At 41.9% G+C, this 25,854-nt stretch overlaps 1 protein-coding gene and 1 long non-coding RNA gene across 7 annotated transcripts in view; one reads left to right on the top strand and one right to left on the bottom strand.

Moving 5' to 3' along the window:
• The window catches only part of LOC122554640 (olfactomedin-like protein 2B), an 81,965-nt gene that overhangs the window by 7,707 nt on the left and 48,404 nt on the right, over nucleotides 1-25,854 (top strand). For all 4 annotated transcript variants that reach the window (XM_043699980.2, XM_087990909.1, XM_043699978.2 and 1 more), the window contains 2 exons: nucleotides 5,716-5,823; nucleotides 21,199-21,381. In XM_043699980.2, the coding sequence (XP_043555915.2) occupies nucleotides 5,716-5,823; nucleotides 21,199-21,381 (291 nt within the window). The remainder of the gene's footprint in view (nucleotides 1-5,715; nucleotides 5,824-21,198; nucleotides 21,382-25,854) is intronic.
• The window catches only part of LOC122554641 (uncharacterized), a 111,973-nt gene that overhangs the window by 48,028 nt on the left and 38,091 nt on the right, over nucleotides 1-25,854 (bottom strand). For 2 of the 3 annotated variants that reach the window (XR_015758205.1, XR_006313048.2), the window contains one exon: nucleotides 15,657-17,766. The exons of the other annotated variant lie outside the window; for it this stretch is intronic. This is a non-coding gene — a long non-coding RNA (uncharacterized LOC122554641). Of the gene's footprint in view, nucleotides 1-15,656; nucleotides 17,767-25,854 lie in introns of those variants that run through there. 3 annotated transcript variants of the gene reach the window in all.

Here is a 25,854-nt window from a genome sequence, read left to right as displayed (position 1 = left end):
GGTAAAAACATTTTCCAATTTCTTCATAGCGAAGTCCAGCAAACAATAATGAGATGAGTGACCAGTAGTTGTGTTCTTAGTGATGGTGCTTCAATTCTGACCTGGGTACCAGGAAAACTTCCCTGCTTAACAAAAACAGGGCAATGGAATCTTTACTTCTGCCTGACCTTGAAGATGGGTTTGTTTAAAATGAACAATTAGAAAGGGAAACACATAGATGTAAACTCTTTAAAAATGAGAATGAAGAAAAGTGAAATGTTGAATTTGTCAACATTGACAAGTTTACTCATTCAATACTGTGGCAAGCAAAATATTCCTTTTATTGTACAGCACTTCGGAATGTTTGGGAATTAGCTAAAATATAAACACTTGTTTTTTGCCTGTATTTCCGTAATGTCAAAGGTTATGGAATCTGAGACAGTAATTGGCACAGAAGCTCTGCAGAAAATACATAGGAGAAAGTGAGGACTGCAGAGGTAGGAGAGTCAGAGTCAAAAAGGGTGGTGCTGGAAAAGTACAGCAGGTCAGGCAGCATCCGAGAAGCAGGAGGGTCGCAGTTTCAGGTATAAGCCCTTCATCAGGTTTGAGGCCTTTGGGGCCTTGGACGGAGGTGAGGGGAGATGTGTGGGTGCAGGTTTTACATCTTGTGTAGCGGCAAGGGAAGGTGCCGGGTATGGAGGGTGGGTTGGTGGAGGGTGTGGACTTAAGAGAGTCACGGAGGGAATGGTCTCTGCGGAATGCAGATGGAGAGGAGGAAATATCTTTGGCGGTGGTGTTTGACTGTAGGTGGCGGAAATGACTGAGGATAATGTGCTGTCGGGAGATCAGTTGGGGTGGAAGGTGAGGACCAGGGGGTTCTATCCTTGTTGCGATTGGAGGGGTGGGGTTCAACGGTGGAGGTGCGGGAAGTGTAGGAGATGTGCTGGAGGACATTGTTGATCACGTGAGAAAGGCAAGTGCGGTCCTTGAAATAGGAGGTCATCTGGGATGACCTCCAGGGAGCAGATAGGGTGGAGGAATTGGGAGTAAGGGATCTCATTTTTACAGGGGTTGGGGTATGGGGGAGGGTGGATGTGGTGGGAGTTGGTATAATCAAGGTAGCTATGGGAGTCGTTGGGTTTGAAATAGATGTCTGTGTTGAGATGGAGACGGAGAGGTCCAGGAAGGGGAGGGAGGTGTCAGAGATGGTCTATGTGAACTTGGTGTCAGAGATGGTCTATGTGAACTTGAGGTCAGAGTGGAAGGCGTTGGTGAAGTTGATGAACCATCCAACCTTCTTGTTGGAGCACGAGGTGCCGTCGATACAATCACTGATGTTTTGTAGGAAAAGGTGGGGTATGGTACCAGTGTGACTGCGTAAGGTGGACTGTTCCACGTATCCTGTGAAAAGGCAGGCATAGCTGAGGCCCATGCGGATATCCAGGGCTACCCCTGTGGTCTGCTGGTAGTGGGAGGATTCAAAGGAGAAGCTGTTGAGGGTGAGGAACAGTTCCACCAATTGAATGAGTTTGAATTGAAACCATTTCCTGATGTAGGGTTCTGGCCTGAAACGTTGACTCTTCTGCTCCTCGGATGTTGCCTGACCTGCTGTGCTTTTCCAGCAAAACACTCTTGATTCTGATCTCCAGCATCTGCAGTCCTCACTCTCTCCCAATTGAATGAGTTTGTCATTCATGAGTGTATCGTGACTGGATGTCTATGATGAAGATGAGGTGTTGGGGACTATTCCCTCTACGGCTCCCCCATTAGGTCCACACCCCCTGCCAACCCACCCTCCACACCTGGCACCTTCCCTCCCGACCGCAAGAGGTGTAAAACTGGTGCCCATGCCTCCACCTTCACCTCCGTCCAAGGCCCCAAAGGATCTTTTCACATCCGACAGAGATTTTCTTGCACATCCACCCATTTCATCTACTGTGTCTGCTGCTGTCAATGTGGTCTCCTCTACACTGGGGAGACAGGACACCAACTCACAAAGTGCTTCAGGGAACATCTCTGGGACTCATGCACCAAACAACCTGACCACCCTGTGGCCGACCACTTCATCACCCCATCCTAGTCTCCCAAGGACATGCGAGTCCTAGGTCTCCTCCACTGCCACATCAAAGCCACCTGCTTCATTTTCCGCCTCGGGACCCTTCAATCACACGGCATCAACATCGACTTCACTAATAGTTTCCAAATCTCCCCTCCCCGCATCTCATCTCAGATCTAAGCCTCCAACTTGGCACTGCCTTCTTGACATTTCCTACCTGTCCATCTTCCTTCCCACCTGTCTGCTCTACCCTTCACACTGACCGATCACAATTACCTCCACCTGCCTTTCCACCTATCTCCCCCAACTCCCCCCGTCCCCCCCAATTTATCACTCATCCCCCTTCTGACTCCACATTCCAGATGAAGGGTTTATGCCTGAAACATCGACTCTTCTGCTCCTCAGAGAATGCTGCCTGTCTTGTTGTGCTTTTCCAGTGCCAATCTTTTCGACTATAGATAATACATAGTCCATTCTATAGTGGATGTCCACCTATTGCCTTTAATCCTAGAGAAGGTCCTGAAAGATTTTACCTATTCCTCTTCCACCCAAGTTAATCAAATACATCTCCATAACATTGAGGCTTTATGATTCCTTATTAACCAATTCCCGTTGCAATTATTTGTACCATTTCAGCTGTTTAGAAAATAATAATTCCCAAGTGCATTCACTTAACTCCATGTGTGCTTCCTTATAATCTTCAATTCTGTTTCTAAATTTATATTCATACAGTTCCTTTAAAGAGGTGTTAATTGACAGAGCATGAATAACCTCCACAAGGGGAAGTGTTGCCATTGTCATGTGAGGAAAAATAATTCCTTCTATTTGAATTAACTGACTGTCTTTAATACTGGGCTGTATTTTTGCAATCAGTGCTCATGGTATGTCTGCAGCTAAATTATGCATTCCTCATCGCATTTTAAAACCTCAATCACATCTTCTCACAAATCCTTTTGATGGAAACAGCATTTTCTGTGATCTGAGTTGCTTCATTAGATTAGTGGGAGAGTCCACAAGGAGATGTAACCTTGTAATTAGTCATTCGGGGTGATACCAAGAGCCACAAGTGAATTTCTTTGCATTTGTGTTTCAAATGCCGACTGACAGCAAATTTCCCTTCATTGGATACTGCAGGCCAAGATGAGATCCTTATACTGGCCCCTGTTACATTCGGGGATTGCAGCTGATGGGAAATTGTCTCATGCTCATACATAACATAAATTGGCCTACAACATTCATGAGCAGTAGTGATTTTTTGAGTCTCCACTTGGAAAATCAACTTTCCTTAAAGCCCACTGAATTTGTGAAGCTGGTCTAGCATTATGAGCTGGCTAACTGGGTGGCACAGTGGCTCAGTGGTTAGCACTGCTGCCTCACAGCACCAGGGTCCCAGGTTCAATTCCAGCCTTGGGTGACTGTCTGTGTGGAGTTTGCACATTCTCCCTGTGTCTGGGTGTTCCAGTTTCTTCCCACAGTCCAACGATGTGTAGGTCAGGTGAACTGGCTGAAAGTGGTAGGTACATTAATCAGAGAAAATGGGTCTGGGTGGGTTACTCTTCGGAGGGTCAGTGTGGACTGGTTTGGTGAAAGGGCCTGTTTCCACACTGTAGGGAATCTAATATCAGTTGTGTTTACAGCTGATCAACGAACACTGTTAGATAGCAACTCATAACAGATTAACAGTGGATATTAACAAAGATAAAGAGATCTGAATGCTCCTAATTTGAAGCTGAGGTGAATGTGAAAAGCAGGGTTGAGTGAGTAATGAAACATGTGCAGAGAGGCCAGTGCAACACTGCTGTCATGAAAGTAAAAGGTTCAGTCAAGCTTTTCATTTCCAAAGCCCATCTGAGGCAGTTAGCAACTCTTTTCATTAGAAAATAACATGGTTTTCCAGTTTTGAAGAAAAGGCATATCGGTTTTGAAATGTTACATTTTTTTCTTGCTCCTTGGATGCTTCCAGACTGGCTGAGTTTCTCCAGCATTTTCTGTGATCTAACTGAATTGCTTAATTAGATGAGTGGGAGAGTCCACAAGGAGATATAACCTTGTAATTAGTCATTCGGGGTGATATCAAAAAATATTTCAGCTTTAGGGATAAGGTGACTTTACAGAGCAACGAGTGAATTGCCCAATAGACAAAGGAATATCTAATCCATGGTGTTTCTTGATATGATAAGCAAGGAGATGCAGAAACAATTATGACAGATCTATTTGTTGCATGGATTGTGCTGTCTGCAGAATGAAAAATGATGAGGATGAGTTGAAATCTGAGAATTATTACTAAAACAGACTTCAAGGTGTTATTTTGGATATTTCATGTTATTGTATTTGTTCTTCATTATAATATCACAGGACATGGATCCTGTAAACCATTGAGGAAATTGGAGGATCACTGGGATTGCCCTCTGCATTACAGCAAACACAGGTGCCACTTGAGACAATAGCTTAGACGTGACTAAACCTAGTCTCAATGGAACCCTAACAACTGTGCTTGATAACTTTTACAGAAAAAAATTATACATAACATAGTTAATATATTAACTCATCAAAAGAACACCATTGTTATTTTATGTCTTGGAAATAACCTCTTTCAATTGAAATCAATTCATCTTCAGGATTCATGGTAACACTTTGGAGAAGGTGACTTGTGTTTTTGAAAAAAAACTTGCATTAATATTGTCCCTTTCTGAAAGCTCTTTGAAGCCAATGAAATGTATTCCCTGTTGTAATGCATGAAATGCAATAGCCAGTTTTCATACTGCTGTTTGTGCGAACTTGTAACAGGATTATAACCAATAATCTGTCTTTATAATATTGATTGAAGGTTAAATATTTTCCATGATAGTAGGAGTAAATCCTGTGGGGAGGACTCCTCCAATCCTGGGTCATTCACTGGGAATGGAACTTAACTAGATGGGATAGTGGCATCCAAGCACCTCCCCATCTTCCTGTCTTTGCTCAGTTTAAACATAGTTTTTCTGCTACTGACAATTGGTCAACTAATGACCAGTTAAGGGCCTATTCCTGCCTAGGCTGAGATTATTTTGGCCTGAGGTGGGATGAGAAAAAGTCGGTCTAACTGACTGGTTAACAGTGCAGGTAGGCTGACAATTTGGCGATAGGATGGAAGTGGGGTGATACCTCAAAGTGTATTAAACTATGAATGACTGAGGTACTTGATCTTGGGACAGGGGTGGCAAGAGTGAGCTACCCCTTCACATTTGCTTCTGATCCCACAACTCTCAACTCGAGAAAGTTCACCACCAACAAGATACATTTACTTTTCCTTTAGGGAGTCTATGAGCAATTATACTGGCAGTAGTCATAGTCTCCTTGTGATGCTGCTGAGTTTTGTGGCTACTGACCTCTGATTTGTTACAGGGGCACACTTTCCCTACATCTGAATTCTGGTACGTTTGCTGGCAACGAATCAACTGTCTGATCACCAGAAGATCTGGCAGTCCTGCAGATTTCTCTCTTCCAAACTCTTCTGGTTTTAGACTTAACCCAAAATCAGTCTTTGAAACTCTGCAACCTGATAATTTACCTGAGAAAGCAGATGAGGTTACGGTGTAACATCTTACACAAAAATTGGCTCCTTCTGGACTGTACTGCAGTGAAAACTTTTGTTTAATTGCAGTCAACATTATTTCAATGTGTTTCTCATTTATTTTCAGCTCTCCTCTGCAATGGAATTGTTGGAAGGTGCCATCTTTGGATTAGACCTCATAAAGTTACATTCCATTACAACCAAGCTTATCAAGCGCATTGAAAAATTGGAAGAGGTAAGGCAGCCTTTGTGTGGAGCTGCAGAAAATGGGGGAGATACTAAGTGAGTATTTTGCATCAGTATTTACTGTGGAAAAGGATATGGAAGATATGGACTGTTAGGAAATAGATGGTAACATCTTGCAAAATGTCCGTATTACAGAGGAGGAAGTGCTGGATGTCTTGAAACGGGTAAAGGTGGATAAATCCCCAGGACCTGATCAGGTGTACCCTGGAACTTTGTAGGAAGCTAGAGAAGTGATTGCTGGGCCTTTTGCTGAGTTATTTGTATCATCGATAGTCACAGGTGAGGTGCCGGAAGACTGGAGGTTGGCTAACGTGGTGCCACTGTTTAAGAAGGGTGGTAAGGTCAAGCCAGGGAACTATAGACCAGTGAGCCTGACGTTGGTGGTGGGCAAGTTATTGGAGGGAATCCTGAGGGACAGGATTTACATGTATTTGGAAAGGCAAGGACTGATTCGGGATCGTCAACATGGCTTTGTGCGTGGGAAATCATGTCTCACAAACTTGATTGAGTTTTTTGAGGAAGTAACAAAGAGGATTGATGAGTGCAGAGCGTTAGATGTGATCTATATGGACTTCAGTAAGGTGTTTGACAAGGTTCCCCATGGGAGACTGATTAGCAAGGTTAGATCTTGCGGAATACAGGGAGAACTAGCCATTTGGATACAGAACTGGCTCAAAGGTAGAAGACAGAGGGTGGTGGTGGAGGGTTGTTTTTCAGACTGGAGGCCTGTGACCAGTGGAGTGCCACAAGGATCGGTGCTGGGCCCTCTACTTTTTGTCATTTACATAAATGATTTGGATGCGAGCACAAGAGGTAGAGTTAGTAAGTTTGCAGATGACAGCAAAATTGGAGGTTTAGTGGACAGTGAAGAGGGTTACCTCAGATTACAACAGGATCTTGACCAGATTAGACTAATGGGCTGAAAAGTAGCAGATGGAGTTTAATTCAGATAAATAGGAGTTGCTGCATTTTGGGAAAGCAAATCTTAGCAGGACTTATACACTTAATGGTAAGGTCTTAGGGAGTGTTGCTGAACAAAGAGACCTTGGAGTGCAGATTCATAGCTCCTTGAAAGTGGAATCGCAGGTAGATAGGATAGTGAAGAAGGCATTTGGTATGCTTTCGTTTATTGGTCAGAGTATTGATTCGAGGAGTTGGGAGGTCATGTTGTGGCTGTACAAGACATTGGTTAGGCCACTGTTGGAATATTGCATGCAATTCTGGTTTCCTATCAGAAATATGTTGTGAAACTTGAAAGGGTTCAGAAAAGATTTGCAAGGATGTTGCCAGGGTTGGAGGATCTGAGCTACAGGGAGAGGCTGAACAGGCTGAACAGGCTGGGGCCTTTTTCCCTGGAGCATCAGAGGCTATTGGGTGACCTTATAGAGGTATACAAAATTATGAGGGGCATGGATAGGGTAAATAGGCAAAGTCTTTTCCCTGGGGGCGGGGAGTACAGAACTAGAGGGCATAGTTTTAGGGTGAGAGGGGAAAGATATAAAAGAGACCTAAGGGGCAACATTTTCACACAGAGGGTGGTACGTGTATGGAATGAGCTGCCAGAGGAAGTGGTGGAAGCTGGTACAATTGCAACATTTAAGAGGCATTTGGATGGGCATATGAATAGAAAGGGTTTGGGCCGGGTGCTGGCAGGTGGGATTAGATTGGGTTGGGATATCTGGTCAGTGTGGACGGGTTGGACCGAAGGGTCTCTTTCCATGCTGTACATCTCTATGACTCTACATAATGAGCTGGCTATAATTTGGTACCTAGTCCAAGTGGATTCTCTTGAGTGACGATAATGATAGTGATAAAATAGGGTAGTGATGTCAGAAGTGTGTATAATTATGAGAGGTTTTGTAGCAAACCCAATCCGCCAGTGTCACAGAACAGCCTCTGAAAGAGGGAAGGCAGAGGGAGAGTCACTGAGGCCGCAGTCTGAATCTCCTTATGGTAGGTTTTAGAATTACACAGAAAAAGCCATTGAACCCAAATAGTCTGTAATTGTACTCCCACTTCATATCATAGCAACCTATCATAGTGTCCTTTCAAACAAAACTGAAAGAACTGCTGTAAATCAGAAATAAAAACAGAAATGGCTGTAAAAACTTAGCAGGACTGGCAGCATCTGTGGAGATAGAAATCAGAGTTAACATTTCAGTCAGTTTTGAGGAAAGGTCACGACCTGAAACGTAAACTCTGATTTATCACCACAATATACTTTTATTTTTTGCTCCCTCATGTAATAACCTAACATCTCAAACATAAGGTGGTACAGTGGCTCAATGGTTAGCACTGCTGTCTCACTGTGCCAGGGACCTGGGTTCGATTCCAGCTTTGGGTGACTGTCTGTGTGGAGTATGTACATTCTCCCTTTGTCTGCGTGGGTTTCCTCTGGGTGCTCCAGTTTCCTCCCACAGTCTAAAGATGTTATCTTAGGTGAATTGGCCAAGCTAAATTGCCCGTAGTGTTTTGGGTTGTGTAGGTTAGGTGCATCATTCAGTAGAATGGATCTGGGTGGGATAGTCTTTGGAGGTTTTTTGTGGACTTGTTGGGCCAAATGGCCTGTTTCCACACTGTAGGGATTCTATTCTATTCAGTCGATGTTGGGCAGAATTGTAAAGGAGCCTGAATGATGTCGGCTATGGTTGGCAAGTCGGTGAGGCCTATCTTGAGGTCAGGAGCAGCATGCTGTTTTTTTATTATTGAAGCAAAGAAGTGCAGATGTTGGAGATCTGAAGCTAAGACAAAAAATGCTGGAGAAACTCAGCAGGTCTGGCAGCATCTCTAGAGAAAGAAAAACATAGTTAACATTTTGAGTTGAGTGACTTTTTGTCAGAACTGAAACCAGCTAGGAAAGGATGATTTTAATGCTGATGAGTGAGATGAATAAATGGAGACAGTGCCCAGGAGACAGACAGAGAGAGAGAAAGAAGAGAGGTAAGCAAAGGGATTGCTGATGATCAGGTGGGAGAGAGATAAATACTGAATGGATACTAATGAGAAGTGTGAATGGCTGCAAATGGATTGGCTGTACTAGGAGCAATCTGTACAAAATGGGAGTTGGGGTGTGAGGGTAGGTAGTGAACATGGAGGAATTTAACATTCTGAAACTGTTAAATTCATTGTTGAATCCTGAGGCTTTAAGGTACCCAGGTAGAAGATGAGATGTTGTTCCTCCAACTTGTGTTGATCTTTGCTGGAGCACATGCCTGAGACAGAAATGTTGGCATGGGAACATGGTCGTCTATTGAAGTGGCTGACGACTAGACGCACAGCGTCTTTCTTTATGGACAGAGTGGAAATGTCCTGAAAATTAGTCACCCAGTTTGCATTTTATCTGTCCACTGCCGAGGAGACCATATTGTGAGCAGAATATGGCAGACTAAATTGGATGAAGTGCAGGTAGATCACTGCTTCACCTGGGAAGTGAATCTGGGACCTTGGATAGTGAGGAGCGATGAAGTAAATGATCAAGTATTGCACCTTCTGCGATTGCATGGGAAGATGCTGTGCAGGTGTGGGGTGGTGTTAGGTGGAGAAAGACTGGATGAGGGTGTCTAAGACGGACCAGTCCTTGCAGAATGTACAGAATGGCAAGTTGGGTTTTTCACTAGGCAGTGGTGACTTACCAATTGAATGGGATTGTAGCTTGTTAAATTAACTCTTAAAATACATAAAAGATGGATAAATCCCCTGGACCTGATCGGGTGTATCCTAGAAGTCTTGAGAAGTTTGGGAAGAAAGTGCTGGACTTCTTGCTGAGACATTTGTATGATTGATAGCCACAGATGAGATGCCGGAAGACTGGAGGTTGGCTAATGCGGTGTCACTATTCAGGAAAGGTGGTAGAGAAAAGCCAGGGATCTATAGACCAGTGAGCCTGACATCAGTGGTGAGCAAGTTGTTGGAGGAAATCCTGGGATTTATATGTATTTGGAAAGGCAAGGACTGATTAGGGATAGTCAACATGACTGTGTGCACGGGAGATCGTGTCTCACAAACTTGATTAAGATTTTTCAAGGAGTAATAAAGAGGATTGCAGAGCAGTGGACGTGATCTATGTGGACCTCAGTAAGGCTTTTGAGAAGATTCCTCACGGTAGACTAGTTAGCAAAGTTAGACCACATGGAATATAAGGAGAACTAACTATTTGGATACAGAACTGACTTGAAGGTAGAAGACAGAGGGTGGTGGTGGCGTGGTAGCTTTTCAGACTACAGGCCTGTGACCAGTGATTTGCCACAAGGATTGGTGCTGGGTCCACAACTTTTTGTCATTTACACAAATGATTTGGATATGACCATAGGAGGTATGGTTAGTAGGTTTGCAGATGATACCAAAATTGGAGGTGTAGTGGACAGCGAAGAAGGTTACCTCAGAGTACAAGGCAATCTGGAACAGATGGACCAATGGGCTAAGGAGTGGCAGATGGAGTTTAATTTGGGTAAATGTGAAGTGTTGCATTTGGAAAGGCAAATTAGGGTGGGACTTATATACTTAATGGTAATGCCCTGGGTAGTGTTGTTGAAGAGACCTTGGAGTGCAGGTTCATAGTTCCTTGAAAGTGGAGTCACAGTTAGGATAGTGAAGAAGGCGTTTGGTATGCTTGCCTTTATTGGTCAGAACATTGAGTATAAGAGTTGGGAAGTTATGTTGTGGCTGTACAGTACATTGATTAGGCCACCTTTGGAATACTGCATGCAATTCTGGTCTCCCTGCCAAAGGAAAGATGTTATGAAACTTGAAAGGGTTCAGAAGAGATCTCCAAGGATGTTGCCAGGGTTGGAGGATTTGAGCTAGAAGGAGAGACTGAATAGGCGGGGGCAGATAAATGGCAGATGGAGTTTAATCCAAGCAAATGTGAGGTGATGCATTTTGGAAGGTCAACTACAGTTGCAAATTATACAGTTAGGAGAAAGTAAGGACTGCAGATGCTGGAGATCAGAGTCATGAGTGTGGCGCTGGAAAAGCACAGCAGGTCAGGCAGCATCTGAGGAGCGGGAGAAATAACATTTCGGGCAGAAGCCCACTGAAGGGCTTATACCGGAAACATCGATTCTCCTGCTCCTCGGATGCTGCCTGACCTGCTGTGCTTTTCCAGCACCACACTCTCGACAAATTATACAGTGAATGGCAGAATCGTTTGGAATATTGATATGCGGGGATCTGGGCGTGGGGGTCCACAAATCACTGAAGGTGGCAGCACAAGTAGAAAGGCCTATGGATTGCTTACCTTCATTGGAAGGGGCATTGAGTATAAGGGCAATTATAAAGCAAGTTATGGTGCAGCTTTATAGAACTTTAGATAGGCCACACTTGGAATATTGCATACAGTTCTGGTCATCACACTACCAGAAGGATGTGGATGCTTTGGAGAGGGTGCAAAAAAGGTTTGCAAGGATGTTGCCTGATGTGGGGGATTTTAGCTGTGAAAGAAAGGTTGGATAGACTGGATTTGTTTTTGCTGGAACACAGGAGGTTTGGGGGGGGGGGCGACCTGATAGAGGTTTGTAAGATTGTGAACGGTGTGGATAGAGTGGAAAGTTTAATGCTTTTTCCCAGGGTGGAGAGATCAATTACTAGGAGATACAGGTTCAAGGTGTTGGGGGGAGAGGAGTCAGGGGGAGTTGTTGGGAGTGGAGTTGAAAGAGATGTGTGAGGCAAGTTTTTCACATAAAGGGTGGTGAGTGCCTCGAACATGCTGCCAGAGGTGGTGGTGGAAGCAGACACAATAGGAGCATTGAAGAAGCACCTGGATGAATATATGGATGGGAAGTGAACAGAGGGATACAGATCCTGTAAGTGAAGATGGTTTTAGTATAGAAGGGCAAATGTGTTAGTGCAGGCTTGCAGGGCCTGTTCCTGTGCTGTATTGTTCTTTATTCTTTGTTCAATGCAGTTTGCACTTATACAAAACAATTGTAAGATTCAGTCCACTGGTTAAAATAAGTAACACCATTCTATGTGCACCAACACATTTGCCCTTCTATACTAAAACCATCTTCACTTACAGGATCTGTATCCCTCTGTTCCCTTCCCATGTGGCAGCATGATTCATATTCACTGGAGAACAATACCAGTGGTGACCTGGAGAAAGGCATTTGGCTGAGGGAAAATTGAAGCACGTTGGGAGTGAAGAACTAGTGTGACTGGAGTTGAAGAGATACCACAGCTGTTATTTTGTTAGAACCATTGAAAGTTGTTGACTGAACTTTAAGTTATTCACTACATCTTACCACACACCAAGGGTACAGCCTTTACTAACAAAGAAAACCTGTTCAAGTGTCAACCACGGTTTAATTCACAGAAGTGCAAGAAATGCTTTCCCTGATGATGCACGCACATCAAAAAGACAGACACTTTTTGCCAGACCGCACTTTGTTTATCTTTCCTTTTGTTGTGTGACTGACCCTTGGCACAGAGCTATGGAAAATCTTGGGTAACCTTTCCACTCATTTTAAAAACAGGCAGTGACCTTAGAGTTTAGCAGCAGCTTAAAGCCCACAACTCCTCCTCCATGGTTCGACATCCTTCTGTACTCTCTCATGTTACAGACAACATTGAGCATGGCAAATCAGCATACAAATAATCTGTTAGATCTAAAGCAAATTAGTATGAAAATCTGTGTAAAACCATTCAGGAACTTACAGGTCTAGTCATATTGTTGGTTGTGATATTTGATCCTCAAAACGAGTTTTGAAGAGGATACAAAAAGTCCTCAATTGTATAATTAACTGAATGGGTAAAGATTTGGCAGATGGAAAGTTAGGTGTGAAAATGTAAATTTGTTCACTTTGACAGAGTAGACTCATTTCAAAGGGTAAAAAAAAATTCCAAAGGACAGAATCAAAATCTGTAGTTAATTAGAATTGTTAAACATATGATCAAACTAAAAGAAAAAGCAAATCTATGTGCAAAAACAGGTGGATTAGAATATTGAATAGAATATAAAAGAAACAAATGACTGAACTATTAATAAGGAGGGAAGAATTATGCTACAAGGGAAATATAAAAACAGATAGTAAGAGTTTCTATTAATAGTTAAAGAAGGGGGAGGTAGTGGCATTGTGGTGGTGTTGCTGCTGGTAATCCTGTGCCTGTTTTGATGGGGAGATGGTAGTTCCAGGATTTTGGCACAGCAACAGTGGAGGAACAGCAATGTATTTCCAGGCTGGTGGTGGTTGTGTGTGTGGGAAGTACTGTGTAGGGACCTTTCGCAAATTGCTGTATCATAATGATTCCTTAAACTACCAGGTCATCTTCAAATCTGATTTGCTCTATTGATGTCCTTTAGGAAAGTAAATCTGCCATCCCTAGTTGGCCTGGTCACCGCAATCAAGTTGATTATTAACAGTCCTCTGAATTAGCCAGTATGCCACTTAGCTGTGAAGAGGTCCCTCAGTAAATGCCAGACGAAAGTGAGGACTGTAGATCCTGGAGATTAGAGTTGAGAGTGTGGTGCTGGAAAAGCACAGCAGGTCAGGCAGCATCCGAGGAGCAGGAGAACACATGTTTCGGGCAAAAGCCCTTCATCAGGAATAAGGCTGTGAGCCAAGGGGGTGGTGAGATAAATGGGAGGGGGTGGGGCTGGGGGCAGGGTAGCTGAGAGTGCGATAGGTACCTATTGCACTCTCAGCTACCTTGCTCCCCAGCCCCACCCCCCTCAATAAATGCCAGCCTTGCCAATATAACCTTTCCTCATCAAGCAGGTATATTCTGCCAGAAACAGCTTTCCAAAAATAAGAATTATGCCAAAGTCATAAATTTTTCCCGTAGGAGATCTCGGCATTGCTCCCGGAATAGAGTAAAGGCAAGAATAAAGAGACTATTCTTGGGCTCATCTCAGAGTCTGGTACCAGTCAAAGCTGTGTGGACACAGCACCTGAGCCCTTTGCATTGTTCTAATATTAATCGCCCACCTCCTGGCCCACCCTGACCTCCTGACACATACTTGAATGACATGCCCAGCAAAGAAAACTTGGTCTGATAATTCCTTCCGGAAATTTTGGGATCAACTTGTTCTTACTTGCACTAGATTTTGTTGAACGGATTGCAAGGGCGAATTCCTGCTGACGGCAATGATGCTTTGGGAAGTTCAGATCCAGTATCCATCTGGAGTTTAGCAGAGTGAAGGAGGATCTCATAGAAACTGATAAAATTCTAACAGGACCAGGCAGGATAAATGCAGAAAGGGTGTTAGAGACAGCAGGGCAGTTCCAGGACCAGGGGTAACAGTCGAAGGATACAAGTCTGAGCTGAGACAAAATTTCTTCACCCATAGATTGGTGAGCCTGTAGAATTCTCTGCCAAAGAAAGTGGTTGGGGTCAAATGTTGAATGTTTTCAAGAGGATCATTATTAGGGCTGAAGGGTTCAAAGGATATGGGGATAAAGTGGGAACAGGATACAGAGTTGAATGATCAGCCATTCAGTGATCCTAATGAATGGCAGAGCAGGCTCAAAAGATTGTGTGGCTTACTTCTGCTACTATTTTCTATGTTTTCTATTATTGTTTAAATGGAGGCTACAGAATACTGCAGAACAGATGGACCTGAATGTCCTTGTACATGAAAACCCGTATGTTAGAAAGCAGGTATGGCAAGTACAGCAAACATTTTATTAACTGGGACCAGGAATGTGCTGGTTGATCAAATATTCTGGACAATCAAGAGGTCCTAATAATCAATGTAAAAACACACACTAAGAAATAGAAACATAACACAGCGGGTATGCACATCACTGTTATACCTTATTTATAGCATTAATCAGTTAAATAATAATGCAACTTTGCCTTAAATAAAAGGGCAGAGAGCCCTCTCACTGATACCGTCAACTGACTACTTGGACATCGCGGTAGAGTGCAGTATTTGAGGAGAAATTGACTCAGAATTGAGTCAACTGTTGATATTTCATGTGGCCATTCGAATGAACAAATATTTACGTTGAGGTATAAATTTAAAACTAGACAGAATAATACAATAAGCTTTAGTAAAATACAGTCAACTACAGGTATATAATTTTTTCGCGGTTTAGTGTTGGTTCCGAAGGTGTTGGTTAAAACAATGTTTAATGTAATTAAAAGGCAGGTGGAATACTTTATTGGAAGGTTAATAGAATATAAACAGTAGAGAGGGCATTGGTAAGACCACACATGGTGTAAGTACTGTGCGCAATTTTGGTCTCCTGACTTACGGAAGGCTATACTTTTATTGGAAACAGTTCAGAGAATGTTCACTTGGCTGATTTTTGGAATGAACAGATTGTGATATGATTCTCATTCCTGATGAAGGGCTTTTACCTGAAACGTCGATTTTCCTGCTCCTTGGATGCTGCTTGACCTGCTGTGCTTTTCCAGCACCACTCTAATCTTGACTCTAATTTCCAGCATCTGTAGTACTCACTTTCGCCTAGATGGTGCTATGATCGGAGTGGGCAAATATTATATGGAGTTTTGAATTTATTAAAATGTAAAATATTCTGAGGGGGCTTTACAGGGTTGGTGGTGGTAAGATGTTTCTTCTCATGGAAGAATCTAGATTGAGGGTCAGTCTGAAAACAAAAGGGTCTCCCGTTTAAAATAGAGATGAGGAGAAATTCCTTCTTTCAGAGGATCATTGGTGTTTGGAATTCCTTTCTATAGACAGAAGTAAAGATCATGTCATTGAATATCTGAGACAGATTTCTGATTTACAAAGGAATCAAAGGTAATGGGGGCAGGCAGGGATGTGAAGTTAAGGTCACAATCAGTTCAGCCGTGATATTATTGAATAGTAGAGCAAGCTTGATGTACCAAATAGCATTCAGTTACTCTATTCCTTATGATCTATCTCTGCAATCTTCTTCTGCTTCATAACCCTCCCATAACATGTGTTCTTCTAACTCTGGCCTCTTATGACATGCCTTAGAACCAATTTCTTTAACCAAGCTTTCGGTCATCTGCTGTAATACCTCTCTACCTAATTCAGTCATATTTTGTTTTGTAACATTCTAATGAAGATCTTTGGGGCATTTTATTATGTTAAAGGGATTATATTGTGTAAACACAAGTTGTTGTAACAACAAGCTCTATAAGACTTTAGTTATTGTATTCAATTCTGGTCGCCACATTACAGGAAGGATGTGGAGCTTTTGAGAAGGTGCAGAAGAGGTTTACCAGGATGCTGCCTGGATTAGGTTTGAGCTATAAGGAGAAACTAGAAAAACTTGGTTTCTTGGGTTCTTTTCTCTGGAGTAGTGGAGGCTTGGGGGAGACTTAATAGAAGAGATGCATAGATAGAGTATGCATCTTTTCCCCAGAGTTGAAATGTCTAAAACTAAGGGGCATGCATTTAAGGTGAGAAGGGAAAGTTCAAAGGAATGTGAGGGGTAAGTTTTTTTACACAGAGATTGGTAGGAATCTGGAACTTGCTGCTAGTGGTGGTGGTGAAGGCAGATACAATTGGGGCATTTAAGGGGCTTTTAGATAAGCACGTGAATATGCAAGGAATGGAGGGATATGGACCAAGGGCAGGCAAAAGGGATTAGATTAGATTACTTACAGTGTGGAAACAGGCCCTTCGGCCCAACAAGTCCACACCGACCCGCCGAAGCGCAACCCACCCATTCCCCTACATTTACGCCTTTTCCTAACACTACGGGCAATTTAGCATGGCCAATTCACCTGACCTGCACATCTTTGGACTGTGGGAGTACCCGGAGTACCCGGAGGAAACCCACGCAGACACGACTCAGGCGACTGACTGTGTGGAGAATGTGCAAACTCCACACAGTCAGTCGCCTGAGTCGGGAATTGAACCCGGGTCTCTGGCGCTGTGAGGCAGCAGTGCTAACCACTGTGCCACTGTGCCGCCCACAAACTTAGTTTAACTTAGCATCATGTTGGCATAACATTGTGGTTTCGAGGGCTGTACAGTTCTATGTTCTAAGTAACAAACAATATTTTATCCAATGTATAACAGTCTTTCTTAAAACACACATTTCCCCTCACATTTGCGATGTTATATTTTGGGTGTCACTTTGGTACAGTACTACTAATTCTACTAATTTTGCAACGTGTTGAGATTCACATTGACATTCATTTACACATTCACAAGCACCAACATAATAAAACTGCACAAAATACCTAATAAAGGAAACAGCAAAAACATTCAATTAAAGTACTGAACTTCAAACTAATTAAGCTGCTTAAAATAGTTTTTGAAAATCTTTTTAAATGCGCATACTTTATCTTTAAATGGAAAGGATGCAGTACAGGTAATCATGTTGTTAACCAAAGCGCAAAACTTGTCAAAATTATAAGGAAGTTATCAAGCTTCACATCCATTGCTAGATTTATGTTTAAGATATTTACAAGTGGACATCTGTCCAACAGTTCAGTCTCCCTGCAAGCATTTCTTGTACCTCATGCAAACGGCTGTTTCCACAAACGAGCCCACACTCAATAATGCAAAATGTAGCCATTTGCTTGAAGTAATCAGGGCATTCCTATGCCTGTGGTGAAGGGTAAATCCCTTATGTTGTTTAAACATTCATGTAACTATTGACTATGCAGCTTTCTAACTGTGTCATATCTATTTCAGGCTAAAAAGAGTAGTCATTGGAGTCATAAAGAATTGTGAAATTAAACTAACCATTAATCAATCCTCAGAAGTAACAAGAAGTCCACTGAAAAACCTGCTTCTACCAAATCATTAAAATGTTAAAAACTGCTCAAGCCTTAAAATGTAATAAAAGTTAATGTGAGAACATGGTCATTCAGAGCTTCATCCCCTTATCACTGTGGCGTGACAGCTGAACCATGTCAGTGCACATGGGGAAGAATAATACTTCTTATCCCTATCAAATAGGGTCTGCACATGGAGTTGCCAACAAACACTAGCTACTTCCATCCTGTTTGAAATGGCAGCTGCAACAAGCTCCTACTGCTTGACCTGCAAGACATTCCAATTGGTACAGCATGATTAAAGAGGCAAGTGAGCTTAATTCCAAAAAGTATCTATCACACTAGACACACATGCAGTTGGAGAATAAGTGAACTTGCTGACAGATGGGATCACTTTTGCTTAAACCATGACCAGATGAACGTTTCTGGCAACTCTGTCTGAAAGTGGTTTTTGAACAGGTTTTGCTTCTATTCACGAACTACCCATTTATTTGGATCTGGGTAATGACCATTAAGTACAAATAGTGTAATTGCGCAGATGGGCACTGATACATGGTGTTGACAAGAAAGGATTGTAATTTACTAGGTCCAGGTTAAGTGGGCATTGCCATTTTGAAACAAGGTTGAAAGAAACAAAACTAGGGATCATCAACATAAAGTAGTCATTCAGAAATTAAACAGGAAATTTACCTGGAGTGCTAGAAATATGGAGTGGTTACATGGTGAGTTGTTAGATTGAGTTGTCCAGAAGGATTTAGGAGAAAGTTTGATAAGTATATATAAAGAAAGCATAAAAGGGTTCTGCCAGTAGAGCTAGATGAGGAAGGAGGTTCAAGTGCAGCATAAAGACAGACAAGGATGGTTGGGCCTGATGCTATGCTGTACATTTTATATAAACTAAAACTATAAGCCTAAAAGGGAAGATTAAATCAAGTGTTATCTTGCAAAAGATAACAGCAAGTGGCTGAGAAAATTAGAGGAGCACTTGAAGAGGAACAGTATTCTGGAGTATGGGTATTGTGATTAGAAAACTGATGTGGAACTAACATAGTAATGAAGGGACTGTTGATGGACAATTTTTGTGATTTTGTTTCTTCAATTACTAGTCTTTGTCCAATTTGAATTCTATGGGCTGAGTGATTTAGAAAATGCTGCTTATCGTGCTGTTGCTTCATTGATGAAAGAATCTTAAGGCTTTATCGGTGTTGAAATTTTTATGATTCTGTGAAATAATATGATAAGTTGATTCAATGCTCAAGTAGCATTCTAAGGAGGATCCTTGCTTTGAAGCTTGGGAGTTACTTTATGGAAAAATACCACGCCCTGCAGCACAATGCTTATTCAAGGAATAGTGCTTTGTTGAATTGACTTTTAGTAAGTGGCATCAGAAAAACTTCTTCTCCCCCAATGCACCAAAATAAAGTTTCCATTTCCCACCAAAGTTGTCCTCCCTTAATGAGATTGGTAGTTGATCCCAATTAAGATCAATTATTGGTTCCTGTTGCGCTGTATACTCACAGCAGTCAATGTGTAGATTGGTAAAAACAATGACTGCAGATGCTGGAAACCAGATTCTGGATCAATGGTGCTGGAAGAGCACAGCAGTTCAGGCAGCATCCGAGCAGCTTCAGCAAAATCGACGTGTCGGGCAAAAGCCTTGATGAACTGCTGTGCTCTTCCAGCACCATTGATCCAGAATGTGTAGATTGGGTCTGACCAACAACTGCTCTTGTTAACTTTTAAGTGTGGTGTTTATGAATATTGAACATTGCGCCATTCCGGTAAAAACAAACTTCACAAGAGCATTATAAAACAAAATTTGACATCAAATTATCAAAGAATACATTAGGGCACAAAAAGTAGGTTGAAGAAAATTTTAAAAGGCAGAAAGGTAGAAGGTTTCAGCCTAGGTAATAACCTTGAAATGAAGATGTGTAAATTTTGTACATCTTGCTGCCTAACTTTGTACAAACCCCCTTATAGTTTTGATTTAATCCATGGAGTCTCCAAATTGTACCCACTGTCCAAATGTGGCTCTGGTTTCAACTTTTGTGATTTTGTTTCTTCAATTACTAGTCTTGGGGTTAACTAATTTGGAAAAGGCTGTATAGTGTTGAATTCTACGGGCTGCGTAATTTGAAAAAGGCTGTATAGTGTTGTTGCTTCATTGATGAAAGAATCTTAAATTAGGGAAGAAAGAACTGACAGACTTGCATTTATGTCACACTTCCAATGATCTTAGGAAGTTGTAAAAGTTAATTGTTACCAGTTAATTTGGATTGTAATGTAGGAAACAGCAATTGATTCATGCACACAAGTTATGAACAGCAATGAGATAGAATTCAGCTGATTTGTTCAAGTGATGTTGATTGAGAGTTAAATATTAACTGGGAATGAGAAGAATTCTCCTGTCGTCAAATAATACCTTGATTTTTTTTAATGTCAATTTGTAAGATACTTGTCTACCCCAATGTGATTTTTTTAATAGTCTCATAGAACCTCTACAGCGTAGAAACAGGCCCTTAGGCCCAGCGAGTCCACACCAACCCTCCAGACAGTATCCCACCCAGGCCCATTCCCCTATTACTCTACATTTATCCCTGACTAATACACCTAACCTACACATCCCTGAACACTATGGGTAATTTAGCATGGGCAATTCACCTCACCTGCACATCTTTGGATTGTGGGAGGAAACTGGATCACCTGGAGGAAACCCACGCAGACACAGAGAATGTGCAAACTCCACACAGATTGTCGTCCAAGGCTGGAATCAAACCTGGGTCCCTGGCACTGTGAGGCAACAGTGCTAACCACTGAGCCACCGTTCTACCCAGGGAAAGTATATAAAATGAATCAATTGCATCCAAAATCTATCAACAATAACTGGGTACTTATTCAGATGGTTCTCATAATACACAGCAACAGAACAGATGTAGAAAAGGAGGTGTGAAAAGATGATGCTGGTTGTATTTATAGTGTGACAAGAGCTTTAAGAAGATGCCATGAACAATAAAGTCTCATGGACACTGGTATATTCTCCAAATAAGATAAAACCATAATTACCCACACAAAGGAATGCAATATCACAAGCATGCTGAACAATAGTTCTAAGCAGTTAGCCATGCTCATAAAACTCTTTCAGACTATCAAGTCAGAAATCTCTACAAACTTGCCCTCTCTTTATTAAGTTCAGTGAACCAATTGTCAGTGAAATTGTTGTTGAAACAGTAAATTATTTAGTAACATTATGGTTGGTTCCCAAAACTACTTTTAAGGCTTAAGATGTAGCAAATAGCTCCCCATCACCTTTATGATATTGTAAATTTCACAGACACTGTGTAATTAGTGGTATTTGTGGTCTATGAATCAATATGCAGCATATGAGGTATACTAATTTAGTGATTGAAGTACAAGACAAAAATTCAAATCAGGAGCTCATCCTGGGAGGCAGTAAAACTGTAATCAATAAAATCTGCTAGATTTGTGTAAAACTTCAGCTGGTCCACACCTGCTTGTTGTTAATGTGACATTGGTTATTTTCTATTATAAAGGTGCTTTCAAGCCACATGTAGATTGCTGCTGAGTTACAGAAATAAACTTGAGAAGCAGAAGAAAGGACCAACCAAAAACAGATAAATGAGGGAAGACCGACTGGCTGACAGAACAGGGCAGCTAACTGATCTCCCCTTCTCTTCAGGTATATCCTATGAAAACTTCCACGGAGGATGTGCCAATCACTGGTTATATCAATGAGGTTCAGAATAAGATGGAGAAGAAGGAAAACTGCACTACTCCTCACAGAAACACAAAGGAAGAAACGATCGACATGAGCACAAACTTCCTGCAGAGAGATGCTGCAGCCACCTACACACAGTCTGAGGTAAGATATCAAGCAAGTGGGTAAATAACAGCATTTTGACAGCTCAGTCACATTTATATATCTTTTGTCAGTTTGAAGAGCAACTGAAGGAGATAGGGATCCAAGCAGGAAAACAACAACAACAAAATCATTTGACTGTTCTAGGTTTAGGGTCTTGTCTCTAAACACTCTTCTCAACTCCCACTCCAACATGACAGGATTGGCATGTGATTCATTCAGGTATGGGTAAAATCTCCAAACTTGAAACAAAAAAATGACCTTGAGGTTTTGTGCTTACCAGCATTGGGGATAGTTAATATTGGAGCATGTGCCAAAGGTCTAAGGCAGGTTTATGTTTGGGTTTATTTCGCTTAGATGACAGCACCCTTGTATTCTGCTTCTCCATGTTTTAATTCAGCTCCACTATCCTGGAGACAGAAATGTTTTGTTGGAATATAGAAAATAGGGCTAAGGGACCAATGGCCCTTAAGCCTGATCCACTATTCAGCTAGATCCTAGCTGGTCTGCTAGATCAATGCTATATTTTAAAATATCCTCAATATCTATAAATCTATCCACCTCTGTCTCATATATTCTTAATGACTGGGCTTGCACAACTCCCCAAGTTAGAGCATTCCACCTCCAAAGTCCATTTTATATTTGCTTTCAGTTCTAATTTTCTGTTCTTTTACAGGTTTTATTGGCCTCCTTTGCTGAATTATAAAGACTCCCAATCCTCAGGCTTACTACTTTTTTTGGCAACCTTTTCCTTTGACCTTGTATAATCATTAATTCTCATTTGCCATTATTGGATCATGTTTCCTGATAGGGTTTTATGCATTAATGGAATGTAAATTTGTTTTTAAACATTTATTAATTTCTTAAATGCTAGCAATCACCTGTCTATTCTCATACCCTTAATGTAATTTCCAATCTATCACAATCTATTTTTCCCTCATAACTTTGACCATAAGATATAAGAGCAGCATTAGGCCATTCTGCCATCAAGTCTGTTCTACCATTGGTTCATGGCTGATATGTTTCTTAACCCCATTTCTACCTTCGCTCTCGCTAATGAAAAACCTATTCATCTCTGTCCCCTACATGCACTCAGTGACTTAGCCTCCACAGCCTTCTGTGGCAATGAGTTCCACAGATTCACCATCTTCTGGCTGAATAAATTCCTCCTCATCACAGTTCTAAAGGCTTGTGCCTTTACCCTGAAGCTGTGCCCTTGGGTCTGAGTTTCTTCTACTTGTGAAAAAATCGCCACATCTACTCTATTCAGTCTTCTCAATACCACTGTTGATTTGATGTTGTGCTAACAAGGCAACCCGGTCCCCTCTGCCTGTCTTTTTGATAGAATGCATATCCTTGGATATTTAGTTCCCAACCCTGATCCCCTTGGAGTCACATCCCTGTCATTCCCACATCGTATCTGCCAATTTCAATCTGCGCTAGAAGCTCATTCACCTTGTTTTGTATTCCGTGTGTATTTAAGTACAACACCCTCAGGTTTGCATTGACTGCCCCCCTTCTCATAGTGGTCCCCTTATCTACTGTGCCTGAAATTAGATTCCTAATCTTTTCATTACGCTTTGTCCTATTACTTGCTCTGGAAACTTTAATAACCTCCCATAAATCTGTCATCACTTTAATTTTTCAATAACGTTTCATGCAACCAAACTCAATGCACCACTATTTAGCTTAAAAGTCGTATCTACAATGACCCATGAATTTGAACCTGTTTCTCCCACACCAGTCTTTGAGCCACACATTTACCCCTTTATTCTTGTTGATCCTGTACCAGTTAGCTTATGGCTCAGGGAGTAATATGGAGATTATTACTTTTTCAATTCTGTTTTTTAATTTAGCCCCTAGCTGCTCATTCCCTCAACAGAACGTGTTTTCTCTTCCTCTCTGTATCATTAGTACCTCCACGGAGCATGATAACTGGATCTTTCCCCTTACACCCCAAGTTCCTCTGCAGCCCAGATGAAATATTCTGAACCTGAGCACCAGGCAGACAACACAGCTTTTGGGACTCTTGATGCTGACCACAGAGAACAGTGTCTATTCGCCTGACTATACTATCCCCAGTTACAACCACATTTATCTTTTCACCTCCATCTTGAGTACCACAGTGCAATGTTCAGTTTGCTCATCCTCCCTACAGTCCCATTCTCATCCACACAGAGAGCAAGAATCTCAAACCTGTTAGGCAAGCTCAAGGGCTGAGGTTCCTGGATCCTTCTACCTGCCTCGCTCTTAATCACACCCTCCTACCCCTAACCAATGACTGAATTTGGGGGAGTTAATTTGAGGGTTGTGACTGCCTCCTGAAACACAGCTTTCAGGTAACTTTCCCACTCCCTGATGTGTCATTGGATTTGAGGCTCAGACTCCAGCTTATCAACTCCAGCCGGAGTTCCTCAAGCAAACAATTTTGGAGTTTCCAGTCATTTAGATGAAAGACCGTCATTTCAGGTTGAACAACATTACTTTCAAATTTTATGCAATTTTCTTTTCAAATTATAGTCACTTTCTCCAAAAGGCTTCTTTACAACTATATTACTAAGTAGCTCTTGTTAATTGCACAATACTACATTCCTGAAGAAGGGTTTATGCCCGAAACGTCGATTCTCCTGTTCCTTGGATGCTGCCTGACCTGCTGCGCTTTTCCAGCAACACATTTTCAGCTCTGATCTCCAGCATCTGCAGTCCTCACTTTCTCCTCCAATACTAGATCTAAACTAGCATGGTCTCTAGTTGGATTCTTAACATGCCATGTAAAATATCATCAGGAAAAAGTCCTTCATAGAATTAGTGCTGCTTCAGTTGACCAAGTCAAGATGTAGATGAAATACACCTGATCTTTCTTCCATGCATCTCTAATATTTTGATTCATAATGTGCCCTACATTAACACTAATGTTTGGTGACCTATAAATAACTCCCATAAATCTTTGTTGAATCTGTGATTTTGGTGCTGGATCAGAGAGTTTTGGAAAGCACAGGGAGTTAAAAAGGGGGGGTTGCCAATATCCTCCAAATATAACTCAAAGTTTCCATATAAAAGGAGCTTTGGTCACTTGTAGTCCACACAAATATAAAGCTTCCATGATGTCATCTCAAATCTGAGCTTCAATCTTTGGAAAAGCACCTCTGACTTGCTTCATCAATTTCCAGGTTTTCATTTTCTAAGCTAGCCTGAGCAGGCAGAGTTTCATGTTGTGGGCTCAACACCCACACGGAACAGAATAGAGATTGCTCAAATTTGTTTCAGCTTAGGAAGGATCCTCAACAGCCAGTCAATAGATCACCTTGAGCTATTTTTAGTTGGGTTCTAGAGGTCTTAGAGTCTTTAATTCTTAATTTGACAGGTTGATCATTAAAGACAGAGGCTTCACACCCTGCCAATGTCAGAAATTGAGATAATACTGCTTCTCGCAACCTACTGGTTCTCCCACCCACTACCCTGAATTGGACAAGAAAACAGTGTCCAATGACAATTAAGGGCATTCCCCACTCATAGAGTAGTAGAGATGTACAGCACGGAAGTAGACCCTTCGGTCCAATTCATCCATGCCGACCAGCTATCCTAATCTAATCTAGTCCCATTTGCCAGCACTTGGCCCAGATCCCTCTAAACTCTTCCTATTCATATATCCATCCAGATGCCTTTTAAATGTTGTAATTGTACCAGCCTCCACCAATTCCTCTGGCAGCTCACCAGCCTCTATGTGAAAAGGTTGCCCCTTAGGTTCCTTTTAAATTTTTCCCCTCTAACCCTAAAGCTTTACCCTCTAGTTCTGGACTCCCCATCCCATGGAAAATACCTTGTCTATTTACCCTAACCATGCCCCTCATGATTTTATAAACCTCTATAAGGTCACCCCTCAGCCTCCATGCTTCAGGAAAAACAGATTCAGCCTATTCAGCTTCACCCTGTCGCTCAAACTCTCCAACCCTGCCAGCATCCTTGTAAATCTTTTCTGAACCCTTCATGTTTCACAACATCTTTACAATAGGAGGGAGACCAGAATTGCACACAGTATTCCAAAAGTGGCCTAATCAATGTCCTGTACGGCGGCAACATGACCTCCCAACTCCTACTCTTAATGCTCTATCCAATAAAGGAAAACATACCAAACGCCTTCTTCACTCCTAAACATGTAAATAGAAAGCGGGTCTCCAACAGCAGTGCTTTACTGGAGGCTCACTGATGATGATTGGTGATGAAATGTCTGAAAACGAACCTTCCAGCTCCGCGAGCAAACATATATCCAGAGCCTTCTTCACTATCCTATCTACCTGCGACTCCACTTTCAAGGAACTATGAACCTGCACTCCAAGGTCACTTTGTTCAACAACGGTCCCCAGGATCTTACCATTAAGTGAAAAGTCCTGCTCTGATTTGCCTTGCCAAAATGCAGCACCTCATATTTATCTAAATTAAACTTCGTCTGCCACATCTGAGTAGTGGCTGTTTCTT

The sequence above is a fragment of the Chiloscyllium plagiosum genome, unplaced genomic scaffold (assembly GCF_037043375.1).
Source record: "Chiloscyllium plagiosum isolate Xiang-an unplaced genomic scaffold, Cpla_swu_hap1 HiC_scaffold_9, whole genome shotgun sequence".
Taxonomy (NCBI): domain Eukaryota; kingdom Metazoa; phylum Chordata; class Chondrichthyes; order Orectolobiformes; family Hemiscylliidae; genus Chiloscyllium; species Chiloscyllium plagiosum.
This window is presented reverse-complemented; position numbering and strand designations above follow the sequence as displayed.